Source organism: Montipora capricornis, chromosome 3, assembly GCF_036669925.1.
Source record: "Montipora capricornis isolate CH-2021 chromosome 3, ASM3666992v2, whole genome shotgun sequence".
Lineage (NCBI taxonomy): Eukaryota > Metazoa > Cnidaria > Anthozoa > Scleractinia > Acroporidae > Montipora > Montipora capricornis.
The window spans coordinates 59912480-59929397 of NC_090885.1; the positions used below are offsets into that span (position 1 = coordinate 59912480).

The 16918-nt window shown below is 39.4% G+C and overlaps 1 protein-coding gene across 1 annotated transcript in view; it reads left to right on the forward strand.

The window, feature by feature from the left end:
- Positions 1–10149, forward strand: part of LOC138043547 (NFX1-type zinc finger-containing protein 1-like) — a 24963-nt gene extending 14814 nt beyond the window's left edge. Inside the window, 1 exon segment of the mRNA XM_068889873.1 lies at positions 7635–10149. Within this exon segment, the coding sequence (XP_068745974.1) occupies positions 7635–7831 (197 nt within the window). The 3' untranslated portion in view covers positions 7832–10149.
- Positions 10150–16918: the final 6769 nt, after the last annotated feature.

Sequence of the window (16918 nt, forward strand, 5' to 3'; positions counted from 1 at the left end):
GCTACTTTAGTTTGAAATGTACTGACTGTAACTTACGAAGTGACAACTCAATACGAAACGTTTCGATACAGTCGTGCACTCTTGCTAGTGTTTCATCTGGGGTAAGAGTATATCCGGAAATGCAAATAATTAGCTCTTGTGCACGCCGGTTTCAATAAGCGCCTCGAAGAGTCCTCTTGCTCTGCCACCTAGCTTTAACATCGCTCGTGTCAAGTACACACTGACAATTAAGGGCACAAAATGTCTCCTGAACTCTGGCGGATAAACAGCTGGATTTACCCCAGCTTGACCCGCTTAAATGGACAATTTTGAGCAATTCTCTTTTTATAGACACCCGTAAAACTTAATCGGCCTCACCGGGATTAGGCTCGATATCCGCCGCTCACTCGAGTTCGGGTATCCTTCCCCGAGAAGAGACGGCTGGACGCGTGAGCAATAAGTTGTGTCTGTGACGTAAATTCAAATATAATTTATGCGAAGTTAATATTTCCGGGAAAATAGCATTAGACATCCCAAAACACTGATTTTAACAAAACAATAATTACATAACAATGCCTAAAACGTCTGTGCGAAGTTTCCAGAAGATACAAGCTTGCGTTTGTGGTTAAATGATATTCAACCGGCGAATCGTCAACAAAACAGACAAAATCTTCGGCCGCTTCAGCTCTCGGTCGACCTCATCGACCCCCTCGTTTGCCACCAATAAACTCAGCAGTAATTTCAATTGATCTTGAGCAATTTTACTTGCTCTTACATTAGCGAAGTCTGAGGAGAAAATTGCAATAGCAATATATTTGAAAGCCGTATTTTGACCTTGGCGCCAACTGTAAAATCAGTGAAGTTTCCGAACTCAGGCGGTGGAAAACGACACAATCCCCTTTCTCAAGCTTCTCGAACACTTTTCGTTGTCGAAACTAGGATGTTTCCTACCTTAAAAGCACTGTAAACCTCGAACCGGCCGGGTCAAAGAATACCTTCGCAGCCAAAAAATATAATTGGCTACTTCGGAATATACTATAATACTCTTTCTTTGTCCCCCCAAATTTTGCATAAGCATTGTATCCAGTTTCTCTTGGGACTTACAACGGTCCCAAGAGAAAACAAAACGAACAATACTTATTCAAAATTTGGGTGGCCAAACAAAGAGTATTATGGTATTTTCCGAAGTGGCCTATAATGCCAGACTGATTTGTGCAGGCGAGTTTCTGATTGGCGGAGATTAACAATGGCTCGCCTCACGTGTCCAGCCGTGATTTCGGGAGTGAGCGCCGGCTCATTTCCCGAAACAGCGGCTGGTAATTGAGCCTACACCGGGATTCAAACCCAAGACCTCTGTGATGCTGGTACAATACTCTACCAACTGAGCTGAGTTGGGAGCAGGTCAATTTGTTGGGCTCATTTGTTACCGCACTTCAAATTTATACATTTATTTCATTCATCAAGTCCTTTCACGGGAACGAATGAGCCCAACAAACCTGACCTGCTCCCAACTGAGTGGGTTCATAGCTCAGTTGGTAGAGTATTGCACCGGCGTCGCCGGGGTCATGGATTCCAATCCTGTTCAAGCCGCCATTAATTTCTCAGGTGTCTTTAAAAAGTCAGTTGCTTAAAGTGTCCATTCCATTGCGAGGATCACTTCTACCTTTCGTCTGTAACCCGCACTTCAAATATTTAACAAGTATTCGCCGGTACAGTAAATATTATACGCTTAAGTGTCATTGTCTGAGAAAGTGTTCCAGGGGCCAAAAGTTGTGGTCAACCGATTTGGCTGAAACTTGGCACAGAAGTTGGGTATAATGAGATATTTCAAAAGCCACTTTGGCTCACTTCTCTGAGTTTTAGTTTTGGAGTTACAGGGGGGGTCTCATTTTTTGCCCTTTGAGCACCAAAAATCCAGCCTTCCAGGGGGCATTTTGAAAGTGTGATAAGACCCCACTGGTAAATTGTGCTGCCAAATGAATTTGACCATGAACTCTACTATAATAGAGCTTTCAGTTCATGCATGTAACTTTGTCCTCAAAGTATTTCACAGAGAGGAGCCTGGGGCTAGAGTTTGGCCAAAATTGATGCTTAAATTATAACCCAAAATAGCCATTTTTCAAAATTTCACTATATTCACCTGCCTTCTTGCATAACTTCCAAACTTATACCACTGTTTACTTTAGTCACCCAGTTATCAAAATCAGTTGAGAAAAATTTGGCTTATTATGGTTGATTGAATTTTTGAAACAAACACTTCATGCCCCTCTAAGGCAATGCAAAATGGAATTTTGAGCCTAATTCAGGCCATAAACAAACCAAATTGTTGACAAGAAGCCCTTATTCTGTATTTGGTAAGTGAAAATGAATTGTCAAAGCCAAATCAGTTTCGTTGTTTAGAAATAACACCGATTTTTACTTTAAAATTCATCTAAAAGGGGCCTCTGATTAGCGCAACAAACACATAAGTTAGCAAATCAAAGGTGATTTTATTCTTTAAAAACCTAGTAACCATCAAAGAACACAAATGACAATGTTCTGATGTACATATAACAATCTTTTTACAAGATGCTTAAATTTTTCTTTGATTAATTTTATAGTCGTCAGTTTCATGTCATCTTTCCAAGCAAGCATTACTCCAAGCATGGAAAGTCTCCATATTTTGTCAGGCACATTATTTTTATATTTTTACCATTTAAATTTAGCGTATGAAAAGGTTCGTCGACGTATAATCTTCGTCTGACCTTGTAATAGCCTGAATAGTTGTTTTTAATACCCATCAGCAAAGGAGCATGACCATACATACGTAGATTACACAGACATATACGAGCTTCAGTGAGCAGTATCCAGGTGAACTGTGAGTTTCCGATTCCATTAGAGCTAAAAAAATGAAACCATCCACCCACGGTTAGGAGAGCTGGTTATCAAAAAGCTTGTTTTGCTTTTAAAAAGAAAATAACCCAAACAAAGCCTTCCATTGAGATGATGCACTTGTTACTACATCAAGCTAGCTGGCCCGCCATTTTGGACTTGAAGAGTGTGGGGACTGGACCGAGTTCCCGTCCAATCCTTCTCCCGTTTCGCGGGCATTTTTTTTCTGTTTTTCATCAGGTGTGTTCGAAATTCTAGAAAGCGATCTGTTTCAGGATAATTTTTTATGGCACCTTATTCCTTTGAAGGGGTAAATGACCAGTGCAGTGTCACGTCATGGGCTGCCCGGGCTGTGCAAGAAACAGGAATGTTTCCTTTGTTGTCTTGCGATAGTGACGTGACTGCATGATTAAAGCACAAGTAGAAGAGTTCAGGTGTGTCCGGAGAAGAAGAGGAAGAACTGGTGATGCCAAAGCTACAGGTGCTTCAAAGTATCAGTTAGGGATCATATACGCTCACAAACGACATTTATCGTGATCTAGGGGACTCTTCTGACTGAAGAGAAATTTAGAGACGACGATATGTAAAATACGATATTGTCGACTCAAATTGTTTGTTCGCATAGTCGATTGATTCGCATGTTAATATCCTGGGTCCTTAGGAAGAGCACTAAACATTCATCAGATTTGTCCAAAAAAAAAAAAAAAACAAGTACGATAAGAATAACTTGAAGGCTGTTTTTTGTCTGCTCGAGCTGCTTGTTTACATTAAGCTTGTCACGTGCACACGCTTATCATGCAATGCACAATTCAGTTACCGGTTTCCATTATTTACCCTTTTCGTCAAAGATATTTGCAAACATGCCGAGAACGCATGTTTTATGAGTCAAGTGAGTCAATGAGTCAATGAGACTCACAGTCAATATAGCAATAATTTGTTGATTAAGCCTAAGCCCTCGTTTCAGTGATAAGGCCTAAGCGCTCTCTGAAATTTTAGCTTTCATTTTATGGTTTAATTGACTGCACTAACTCGTTGACTCATTGACTCATTGACTCATGACTCATTGACTGATTGACTCATTGACTCATTGAATCATTGAATCATTGAATCATTGACTCATAAATACTTGACACTCAAACATGCTGCATCTACGTTTTTCGACAAAATTGACATTTTCAGAGAGAAAATGTCACTAAAACGTCGTCGCAAAATCGACCGAATTAGTTGATATTATTGGATTTGCTTGGAATAATGCATAGGCAATGAACACACATATGTCGTACTTGAATGGGAACTGACTCTGAATCGTTCTGGAAGAGCACGGAAGATTTGTGTATATTTGTAGAAAAAATGTTTCATTATTTAATTTAAAAAATTGTTTAAAATAATGTTAACTATTCAATTAAAAGAATAATGAAAAAATGTACCTAAATAAGAGTGTTATCTGCTAAAACTCTCTAAAATTCCGAGTGCCTCTTTTGGTGAATAACCGCTGATTAGTTGTAGTGTAGATGACTCTGAAAACTGCTGATTTGTTGTGCTCAGTGAACAGTACTCTAGACACTGTTGTAGCATGTGGGTGGACTGAGCCCTCTCTTGGTTGGTAGGAATACAGAAAAATAAAAACGTTTTTTCAACGTTTCTGCCTGTGAAATGTTGCTGTTCAGTATTCTCCTATATATACTGCTATTTAAGTTCCAGTATTTGTTAATTTTTTCCCAATATTCTTGAGATTTTCTAAAATTCTTTTTCGTGTCTAAAATTCCCAAAACAATTCCTGCGGAATTATGGAGCTATACCTATTCTAAGTTGACTTGTCTTCGACGAAACAGGCAAATAAGGGAGACCGGTGGAGTCTCAATGCAAGCTTGCTCGAATTGTGCATTGCCAAACGTGACAAGCTGAATTTAAACAAACAGCTCGAGCAGACAAAAGACAGCCTTCAAGTTATTTCTATTATTGTTATTGTTATTTATATATATATATAAAGATATTGCTGAGATGAGTTTGTTGAATGTTTAGTGCTCTTCGTAAGAACCCAGGAAATTAAAATGGGAATCAATCAACTATACGAACAAACAATTTGAGACGACAACATCGTAAATTATATATCATTGTCTTTCTTCAAGCAAAAGAGTCTCGTAAACTGCTTTAAAAATCATTTGTGAGCGTATATGATCCCTAACTGATACTTTGAAGCACCTGTAGCTTTGGCATCACCAGTTCTTCCTCTTCTTCTCCGGACACACCTGAACTCTTCTACTTGTGCTTTAAACATGCAGTCATGTCACTATCGCAAGACAACAAAGGAAGCATTCCTGTTTCTTGCACAGCCCATGACGTGACACTGCACTGGTCATTTACCCCTTCAAAGGAATAAAGTGCCATAAAAAATTATCCTGAAACAGATCACTTTCTAGAATCTCGAACGCACCTGATGAAAAACAGAAAAAATTCCCGCGAAACGGGAGAAGGATTGGACGGGAACTCGGTCCAGTCCCCACACTCTTCAAGTCCAAAATGGCGGGCCAGCTAGCTTGATGTAGTAACAAGTGCATCATCTCAATGGAAGGCTTTGTTTGGGTTATTTTCTTTATAAAAGCAAAACAAGGTTTTTGTTATCCAGCTCTCCTAACCGTGGATGGATGGTTTAATTTTTTTAGCTCTAGAGGACTCGGAAAATCACAGTTCACCTGGATACTGCTCACTGAAGCTCGTATATGTCTGTGTAATCTACGTATGTATGGTCATGCTCCTTTGCTGATGGGTATTTAAAACAACTATTCAGGCTATTACAAGGTCAGAGGAAGGTAACATGTTAACGAACCTTATGATAAGCTAAATTTATCTGGTCGAAATATAAAAAATGGGCCTGCCAAAGTATGGAGACTTTCCGTGCTTGGAGTAATGCTTGGAAATATGACATGAAACTGACGACTATAAATCAAAGAAAAATTTAAGCTTCTTGTAAAAAAATTGTTATATGTACATCAGAACATTGTCATTTGTGTTCTTTGGTGGTTACTAGGTTTTCAAAGAATAAAATCACCTTTGATTTGCTAAATTATGTGTTTGTTGCCCTAATTAGAGGCCCCTTTTAGATGAATTTTAAGGTAAGAATCGGTGTTATTTCTAAACAACGAAACTGATTTGGCCTTGAGAATTCATTTTCACTTACTAAATACAGAATAAGGGCTTCTTGTCAACAATTTGGTTTGTTTATGGCCTGAATTAGGCTCAAAATTCTATTTTGCATTGCCTTAGAGGGGCATGAAGTGTTTGTTCCAAAAATTCAATGAACCATAATAAGCCAAATTTTTCTCAACTGATTTTGATAACTGGGTGACTAAAGTAAACAGTGGTATAAGTTTGGAAGTTATGCAAGAAGGCAGGTGAATATAGCGAAATTTTGAAAAATGGCTATTTTGGGTTATAATTTAAACATCAATTTTGGCCAAACTCTAGCCCCAGGCTCCTCTCTGTGAAATACCTTGAGGACAAAGTTACATGCATAAACTGAAAGCTCTATTATAGTAGAGATCATGGTCAAATTCATTTGGCAGCACAATTTACCAGTGGGGTCTTATCACACTTTCAAAATGCCCCCTGGAAGGCTGGATTTTTGGTGCTCAAAGGGCAAAAAATGAGACCCCCCCTGTAACTCCAAATCTAAAACTCAGAGAAGTGAGCCAAAGTGGCTTTTGAAATATCTCATTATACCCAACTTCTGTGCCAAGTTTCAGCCAAATCGGTTGACCACAACTTTTGGCCCCTGGAACACTTTCTCAGACAATGACACTTAATGTATGGTCCCGAGGGAAACAGTTGGTTTTGTTTTCCCGAGAGTCCAGATGTTTCCCGAGACGACGTCGAAGGAAACATCAGGACTCGAGGGAAAACAAGACTAACTAGTTTCCCGAGGAACCATACATTAAGTGCTTTGTTATATATTTAGACTTTTCCTTCAGCAATCGCAGCAAAACATCAGGAGTGGTCAGCAACTGCGGAATTGTATCCCGGTTAGGGTACATTTGAATTTAATCATGGGCACGTGACCAAGAATCAACCAATCACAGTGCTCGTTTGTTGAGTGAATGACTAGGTATATAACAATGGCAAATATTTACCTGGCCGAAGGCGAGGTAAATATTTGCCAGTATTTACTTCGCCTGAGGCGAATTATTGTTTTAGTATAATTGCAGAGATAACAACAAAGAAATCGAAATTCTCCGACTTTCATGGGCTCAACGTCTGTTTTAAATTCGGTTTGCTGTGCGAACCATTCTGTTAAATAATAGCAAATTAATTGCGACTCTGTTATGCTATTTTATTGAGTTGTTGATGCTCTGTTGCTATATTTTTTTACATTTGCGAAGTTTCAAACTAAATGAACAAGCTCAACGGAGGAGGAGGCTGACTTGGTTGCACTTTGCGTTGTCTTAGGAACTGCACTTATGTCTATTTCCAAGATTTCCTCGTCGGCTGGCTGCTGGCACCCATTTTGTTTCGCTTTATATTCACCGCCTTGCGCGGTAAATGTAGCGTCATATAAGGAATATCTCAACCAATCAAATTGCTGGAAACTCTTTGTTCTACTCTGAAATTATACAAAGTACATTTCGTTTATTCAATTATTGTTGGAAATAGACTTAAACTTTACGGGATACTGCTTGTTGGATATCAAAATTGGGCATAAATCTAACTACTTGTATTTCTGGATGCAAGTGGGTGGAGCATCTAGAGAGCTTTATGGCTGAAGCAAGAGCTTGTATTTTTGATCCTAGGTCATATTTACTGCATCACAGAGTGCGGTGGAGCTATGGAAGAAGGCCGCTGTCCAGAGTGCGGCTCATCTATTGGAGGACAGAATCACCAACTGAGAGCGGATAACCAATTGGCCAGTGAAATGGATGGCGCACGCTACGCTGCGTTTTCTAATTTAGCCAATATCAACAACTTTGACTTGCGTGACTTCATTTGATGCTGTCATATTTGTAACAGTTTCCCGACGTTAAAACAGGCGGAGTACGCACAGTGAATCTGAAGGAGTCAAGCTAGGGTCCGTGATAGTTTGTTTCAAGGCACGTTCTAAAGTTTTTCATTTTGATTTGTCGGATCAGGGGCCCGTTTCTCGAAAGTCCCGAAAAGCCATTTGTGAAACTGCCAACCGCTTGTTTTGGAAAACCGATCTTTTGACATGTTTTCAAGGTAACAAAAAGCAAAATGACAGTGAAGTTTGACGACTTAAATCCTCTCCGTTCTTGAGATATAGAGGGAATTTCGACACCCAAAAATAGCCCGGAAAGTTTCGGGACTTTCGAGAAACGGGCCCCAGTCCCCGTTTCAGTCCCGAATGTTCTCGAGCCTTTTTCGGGTGTCACAATTTCCTCTGAAACTAAAGAACACAGAAATTCTAAGTCATCAAAGTCCACAATCATGATTTTGCCTTTCTTCATCTTGAAAACATGTTAAGAGGCTAGCCTATCAGAACAAACGCATTGCCGTTTCGTAAATGGCTTTTTCGGGTCCCAAACATTTCGGGACGGGTAACAGACTTCGGCTTTTTAGAGTCTTCTCTGAATCCACCTCTTACCTGGCTGACTTACTGCGCGGAGATGACGGGAACGCGTTCGCATAAGTGTAGTTTGTATGTTTTTACAATTTATCATTTTAAGTGTTAAAGTATAGCATATGCAGGTTTTCGTTGATGACGTCGTGCTTAGACTTCAGTCTTGAAGATATCAATGACGTCACCTATTGTGCAATGTGAAAACCAGAACCTCAGTGACTGCCGAAACAAAGTTCCTTTGTTCCTGTGATTAGTATATTTGAATGACAGAAGAATGTCTGTTAACCTCTTCAATTTCGATGATTGTTTAACTTAATACAGACTCCATGACAATGCGCTCGAAGTACTTTTCTCCGCGACCCGTCGTCGCATTCTATGAAATGAGTAATTTGCACAGGAAGACATGTTTAGGGGAATCTGCAGTTGAATCTGCAGACGTCGTTGTTTGCATAAGCGACTTGTGAACTTATTATTGACATTGTGGCATTATGCCCCGCACACGTAGAGAAGATGAGTGACGAGTAATGAGCCAGCGACGAGGGCAATTTCAGCAACTTCTGAAAACACAAGTGATATTAATCCTTAATTTTACGAGGACCCATTGCGATTACTTGTTAATAACATAGAGGGCAAAATTTTCTTAACACTGTTGAGGCACTTCGAAAAACAGACAGCTAAGCGGAGTTAAAACACTCGTTCGCTCGGAAGCAAAACAACTAACAAACAGACAAGCAAGTCAACTTGTTCTTTGCGTCCAAAACAAGTATAGATGATTGTTATTTACGTCCACTCGAGAGGAAAATACGAGTTTCATTCCTGAACAACAGTAACAACGATTAAACCAAATGTTTAGCTTCAATTTATTTTATTCACCTGTGCTGTAGAGGTTTTTACCACTTGCAAATACGCATCCGTAAACATAGCAAACGGTTTGTCCAAAGAAATCCACCAAATTTGAGCTACTTGTTCCTCCCGTCAATGGCAAATTGTTCTGTGACCTTTTTTGTTGAGCTGCAAGATGTCGTGGTAAACTGAAAGCCCTTGACGAAAGGAATCATTTTGTTTTTCAACCACACAATCCCGCTACGCCAGGCGCCATGAAAGTCGATCCAAGTTTTAAGCTTTTCATGAAAAAAATCTTTTGCCCTTCTTCTTGTCACTCGAAAATTCAAATTCCAGATCATCTTTTAAAACTAGTTCTTAATCTTTATGCCTTTTTGACGAATGCAGCGCGAATTAAAAGACAAACTTCGATGAACTCGAAGTTGTTTTGCTCAAACAGAAGAAACCAACTGAATGTGGAAAAGTTACGTTCAGCCTATAAGGAGCGAGAATTTTTGGCGCTCGACCAATCGTGAGCGAGTAATTTTGCCCTCTTCTCAAGCAAAATTAAGAAAAAATGCCCTCTTCATTGACCAATCAGTATTCAGTAATTTTGCCCTCTATGTTATTAGTGTCAAAAGCAGAAAAATGTAACAAATTCACCACAAGCAACTCGTATCATTTCTTTATTAGTATCTTTTTCAGTTGACCAAACAACGCTGGGAAGGAAGCCTTAGTTATTAGAGTTTTGTCCATATTTTAACAGGGGAATTGTAATATGGATTTTTAACATAGATTTTTGGGAAGACCGAAGAACATTTCTCAGAAACTACTGAGAAAGGTGAGAATTTCTTAAAAGTAGTAATGCGTGCTGAACTCGAGGGCCGTAGAGAATATCGACACTAAAAACCTCTCGGGGGAAAAAAAAGAACAATTAAAAATAAAAATGTAATTACTCTTCTCCTCTCCAGAGGTGAGGATTCGGCTCTGATTATTTATATATATTCCTAAGTTGCATGGAACTCTTTGACACTCTTCAAAGGGAGTGACGTAAGGCACAGTTTCGAAATAATATCACGATAGAATTGTCCCCACGTTCGGGAGACCAGCCACCGTTGTGAATCGCTGAACTTGGTAGAAGATAGGCAACAGTATATATTTTGTCGGAGAAACTATCTCAAATGGTTAGCATTTAGTTGTGACGTATCTGTAAGCAAATAATAATAATAATTTAATCATTTCTATCGCGCTGGCTACATTAAAATATGATCGCCGGCGCGTTACAATCATTTGAAAAAATAAAGCTGTCAACATGTATACAAATATTAAAAAGCCTAGGTAAAATTACAATATTAAAAAAATGAAAAATATCAAAAAGCCTTGGTAAAATTACAGTACTGATATATAAAAGGAAAACCACAGAATATATCTATTCATACAAAGTCCTTATAGGCTTGTCTAAGTAATAAAGTCTTTAAGTGCACCTTAAAGGAGTCCACTGATGTTACTTTCCTTAATGACTGAGGAAGCGAGTTCCATGATTTCGGGGCAGCAGCACAAAAGGCCTGATCCCCTAGTGTTGTCTTTATGCGCACTCTAGGATGAGCTAACAGTAGCTCGCTATTTGACCTTAGAGAATAGCTGGATTCTGCTTTAATAATTATAAGGTCGCTGATATATTTCGGTGCCATACCATCAATTGCCTTATATGTAATCACTAAAACTTTGAAAATAATTCTATAATGCACAGGCAGCCAATGAAGTTCAAAAAGCACTATTGAGATAGGTTCAAAGCGCGGTACATTGCAAATAAGGCGCGCGGCAGTATTCTGAACACGTTGTAATTTAGACAGTTGAGTTTGAGGCAAACCGTACAACAGACTATTACAATAGTCACTTCGACTCGTCACCAACGCATGCACAAGCAGTTTAGTAGACTCAACTGACAAAAATTTCCTTATTCGCCTAATATTATTCAGATAAAAGTATGATACACTACAAATTTCATTAATATTAGTGACCATACTGAGCTTCTGGTCAAACCAACAGCCCAAGTTCTTGGCTTCATGGCAAGGGTTAATGAAATGATCACCGACAGCAAGGGGCTCTACACATAGCTTTGCTAACTGCTGTCTTGTACCAACCAGTAGAAACTCTGTCTTCTCATCATTAAGCTTGAGGCGATCCATTAACATCCATTGGCGAAGGTCATCTATGCATCGCTGCATATGCAAAAGTGGCTCTACATGACTCTCACGCAAACCAGGCTTGAACGATAAATAAAGCTGTGTATCGTCAGCATAACAGTGCACTTCTGGAAGATGACGACTGGTTATCTCGAAAAGTTTTGAAGCATAAATCACAAACAAAATAGGTCCCAAACAAGAACCCTGAGGAACACCGCACTGCAAGGAGAAGCTATCAGAAAGAGTTCCATTGATTGTAATGCGTTGGCTCCTATCATGCAGGTACGATGCAAGCCTCTCCAGAACTTTGCCAGAAACGCCAAATCGAGTTTGAAGACTCGTTAGCAGACTGCTATGGTCAACAGTGTCGAAAGCGGCACTAAAATCAAGAAAAACCAATAATGTCACGTGCCCTTTATTCATATTCATCAATATATCGTTTTTAACTCTCAGTAGAGCCGTCTCAGTGCTATGATATGATTCTTCACATAAGCCGATTGCAGGTCTGGGTAGAGACCATTAGATGAAATGTGCGCAAATAACTGATCTGAAGCTCTGAACGTTCAACTAGTTTAGAAACATGACAAATTGCTCACAAGACGGAAATTCATATACAGAGGATCCAGTCCAAACCGCTTTAATAGAGGATTTACCAAAGCTTCCTTCCAGACATGTGGAAAGTACGCGTTGTCTAGGGATAGATTGATTATATGCTTTATGGTAGGTCTACAGTACATCAATGCAATCACTAACAAGTTTGGTCGGCATTGGATCAAGGGCACAACACTTTTTGGAAGATCTCTGCACTAGCGCAATGACATCTTCATCACTCAGAGGACTGGTGTGAACTCATGGAATGATTTCGTAACCGATCGAGGAAAGTCATATTCAGCAGGATCACAACAAGCCCCCGAGGCAGCGTCATCAAGTTCCTTGCGAATGTTAGTTACCTTTTTCACAAAGAAATTACCCATATCATTCGCAAGCTGGAATTTATCATCATGCGGTGGAAGAGAACTGCCAGTGTCGTGTTTTAACAATCTCCTGGTGGCAAACAAAACTATTGGATATTGGAAGAATAAAGTGAGAGGTCTGGATCCGATTTGCTAAATCTCTATGTCAACTTTCATCAGTGAAATGGGAAAGGTCCTTTTGACAGAAGCTTGTTTACGAATCATTACTTTATATGATGGGGTCACAATGTTCCTACAGAAGCGTCATTTACCATTTCGTTATCGAAGCCATTGATCTCATGTCTGCGCATGATCGTCTCTCTCTCTCTCTCTCTCTCTCTCTCTCTCTCTCTCTCTCTCTCTCTCTCTCTCTCTCTCTCTCTCTCTCTCTCTCTCTCTCTCTCTCTCTCTCTCTCTCTCTCCAGATTCTCAGTCAGTTTGAACTGTGAACACACGGTCCGCCAAGCTCTTGTTCAGTAATCAGTTTAGCTTTCGCGGGAATGTCTCGACGTCAATGCCCTGATTAAGTTGGTAAATTAGCATAGCCCAAGGATATGAAATTGCTGCGGACATTATTGCGAAGGGTTAAACATCACCCTTCACTTTAAGTTCCTTTCTTGTTTACTTTTTAATCTTGGAATCCTCGTACTATTATGCACGTTTCGACAACAATGTCCGCAGCAATAGTCCCTTTTCGAATTTTACCGAGTTACCGCTGAATACGAACACCAATACACCACTTTCATAAATGGCGACCTATTTTATATTCTTTTGTATTTATGTTAATTAGACCTACTGCCCTCATTTTGAAACAAATATTCTTTTCAAATTTGCTCGTCGTAGCAAGGCTAGTAGGGCTTATTAGCATTAAAACAAAAGAATATTTTATTTGGCCGCCATTATGAAAGAGGTCTATGAGACATTGATACAGGGTTAGTCTCGACGTAAAGTAAAATATTCACAAAAACCGGCAGGAAGATACCTGAAATTTGAAAATTAAGCAGTAGACAAAGTTGTAAAGTTAACAGGTCATCTCTCTGGAATTTGTGAATATGTTCACTTTAGGTGGAGGCTAACCTTGTAAAAATGAGCTCTCGGTGCTTTTATTCATCAGTCATGGCGAACTCGAAACTGGACAATTTCATATCCTTTGGCTATACAATTTACCAAAAGGAAGATAACTATTTAAAAGTAGATTTTTCAACTTTTCAATATCTTCCGTTTACCTGTCCAAACTGAGAAGAACTATCCAAAATGCATTTGGAATTGAACGGACAAAAATGGCGTTCTGGGTTATGTCAAGTTACACTTTCAAGTTTGACGGAATTTTAGACATTTTTCTCAAATTCATTTACACTTAACACACCATGACCTCATTCTTAATTTTGATAAAGAGTTACCTGAACTCCTGATAATCATAAAGGAACGGAATTAAGACTGATAGTAGAGCAACTTTGAAGCGGCGACTGTGTGACCACGCCTGATGATCTTCGTAGACATCAGCATCAAAGAGAAGTTTTTCAAAGTTCGATGGTTGGGCCTAAGGAGCTTGGCGACTTGTAGAGTAGTGCAGCACTCGCTGCAAATTAATCATCACATCCATGTGATGTTAGATTTCTGTCGGCGCTCATGATGGAGATGGAATTAGATTGTACCTTATTAGGAAATTACCGCTCCATGAAATTAAGGTATTGGAAATTAACGCGACTTAAGTTAATTAACTCGAATTTAATGTAAAACGAATTGGCCATTTCCGAGTTCATGTCTGCCTCCTCTTCAAAGCGAGTCTAAGTGCGAAGTTTTTCTTATGATAATGAGTTTTCATTCATATTTAAAGTAGAACTAATAACCATCACAAAAACTTCGCACTTAGACTCGCTTTGAAGAGGAGGCAGGCATACACTCGGAAATGGCCTATTTGAAATTAGGAAAATTAACGCGGAGCGGGAGGTAGATTTTCACGAAGGAAATTAACGCGATTAAGACACAGTTGGTGGTGACCACTGGAACAAATTTATTTAACACTGGATGCAAAATAAACAAGACGCCTATAAGGGCGTATCCGTGGAATGCGCAAACAGTTAACACAAATTGTCCAGTTACGGTGAACTTCAACTACAGGTAAACTTCGGAAAATGGCTAGAGATTACCAGAAAGATAAATCTGTAATATAACTTGAAGTTTTTTTGTTGTAAAAACTCATTAGTAATGTTACTAAATTTGCAAATGCAAACAACGAAGCCCTATTACAGTCAACGGGCAGTATAGCGGACACCCTCGGGACCACGATTTGGTGTCCGTAATAGCGAGAGTCCGTAATAGCGGGGTGCGAGAAAATTTTTATTTTAAACCATATTTACAGAAGGGGTCACATGTGTGTTCATTTTCATTAACTCCAGTATCCTTTCCAGACCCGTTGTCGCACGCAAAGAGCGTCAAAACTTTCTTTATTTACAAACAGAGCAGAACTTAACAGAACAGGAGTTACGTACCCTTTGTGCACAGTACTAAGTACGTAGAAAACAGTCATCGTATGTTGCAGCAATGTCCATCATCGTTTTGGTTTCCTACTGTACTGAAGTACAGTAACCTACATTTCTAAAAAAAATATTTTCAAGGAAAAACCTGAACATCAGCTATTGATTGCATCAGCTATCACATTGCCTTGAAATATCGTTCCAAAAGGCTCTGTGTACTTCTCCTTTGAATTGCAACTTCCCCCACTTTGTCGCCAAGGAGACTAAATTCATTAGCAACCTTAAACTCCCCAGGCCTCTATGAATCAAAAAAGCAGAAAAAATAGACTTGATATGAGTGCAAATTTTCCAAGATGCTGCTCGGTGTCCGCTATAACGAGAAAGAAAACAATAAAACTGTGACGTTGGGACCGAATAAAGTGTCCGTAAGTCCGTAATAGCGGGAGTTTATTTCAGTCAAACGTCTGTAACTTTCGCGGGAGATTTAGCTGCTGTCCGTAATAGCGGGGTGTCCGTAATATCGAGGTGTCCGCAAGGCGGGAGTTGACTGTAGCGGGTTATCAAGATACGGGATTTTTTATTTAAGGACTGTAAACCGTAGGCCCCGTCTCACAAATACCTTCTATGTTCATAAGCTTCCTGTGGGATGTTAAAGAACTCACACACTCATCGAGAAGAGTAGGGGATGAAGTTCCCGGTGTTGTGGCTGTCCTCTGTGAGTATGGGTGTGGGTATAGCAGGTCCACATCAGCTGAATAGCTGCTTAAACAAATAAATAACAAACAAACTTGAGCAAACAAAGGATGCATCTATGACAAAATGACGGCAAGACACCGGTTTTTTGTTAGTTTGCTTTTTTTTCTTTCAAGTGTTCAAACGTTCGACAAGATACATGTGCGAATTTAACACAAATATCTTAATCGTTGATGCTAGTCGGCCAAGTGTCAGCTAAAGTTAAGCTCCTCCGAATGGTTCCCAAGAAATATTGGAGTATTTGTTCTATGCAAAATACTTCTAATGAAGTATTCGTTCTATGCAAAATAATGTTCAGTGGTCGTCGAAAACGATGGCTGCAAAATTTGAAGCTCTGAGATAAAAGAGAAAAAATCAATTTTTCGTGTACTTTTCTTTTTATATCTACCTAATAGTTTGTTGTGATTTTGTGTTACTATGTCGTCAAATAAGCGAGGAAAATCGAAGCAGTCTGGTGAAGCATTAGGGGAGGATTTTGAAGCGTTTGTACGTGAATCGCTGACAAACTTGTGCAGTGGTCAAAGCAGGATTATGCAAGATATCTCGAAGCTACAAGATAAAGTGCGGGGGAATGAAGTAGCCTTGGACGCGATATCCAAAACGTTTAACACTCTCAATGAAAGCCTAGAGGGACTCAAGGGCGAGCTCCACGATGCAAGATGTAAAGTAGATGAAGTTGAATGCACTGTCAACAATTATACGAAGCAAATTGAAGACCTGTATGAACGACTCCTGTCCCTTGAGAGGTATTCGCTGGAATATAATCTTCGTTTCAAGAATGTTGCTGAATCTCCTAGCGAGGACTGTTGCCAAAAAATCCGTGACATGTTATCTAATCAGCTTAATATCGAACCAGTAATAGAAAATGCTCATCGAATTGGTCCCGGAAGTGACAATAAACCTAGAACGATAATATGCAAGTTTCTTTATCGTCCGGAAAGGTTGAGAGTCCTTCAAAAGAAGCGTGATCTCCAAGATGGTGTTTGGGTGACTGACGATCTAATTTGGGAGGACAGAGAAAAGAAGAAAAAGCTTAAGGATGTGATGAAAGTAGATTTTTGAAAGTGGAAAAAAGCCGAGATTTCATCGAGGGAAACTTTACATAGATGGAGCTATATATGGAAATACCTAGATGCTTATTTTATGGTCAGGTTTGTTGAAATTTGTAATTATTTCCAAGCTTGAGCCACAAAACTTATAGATTAATTTCAGATTGACTGATGAATAGTGATGCGAATGACCCAGATTTGAACATACAGTCTTTTAATGATCATGGTATATACACTGTTGAGGAGTTAAATGAACTTT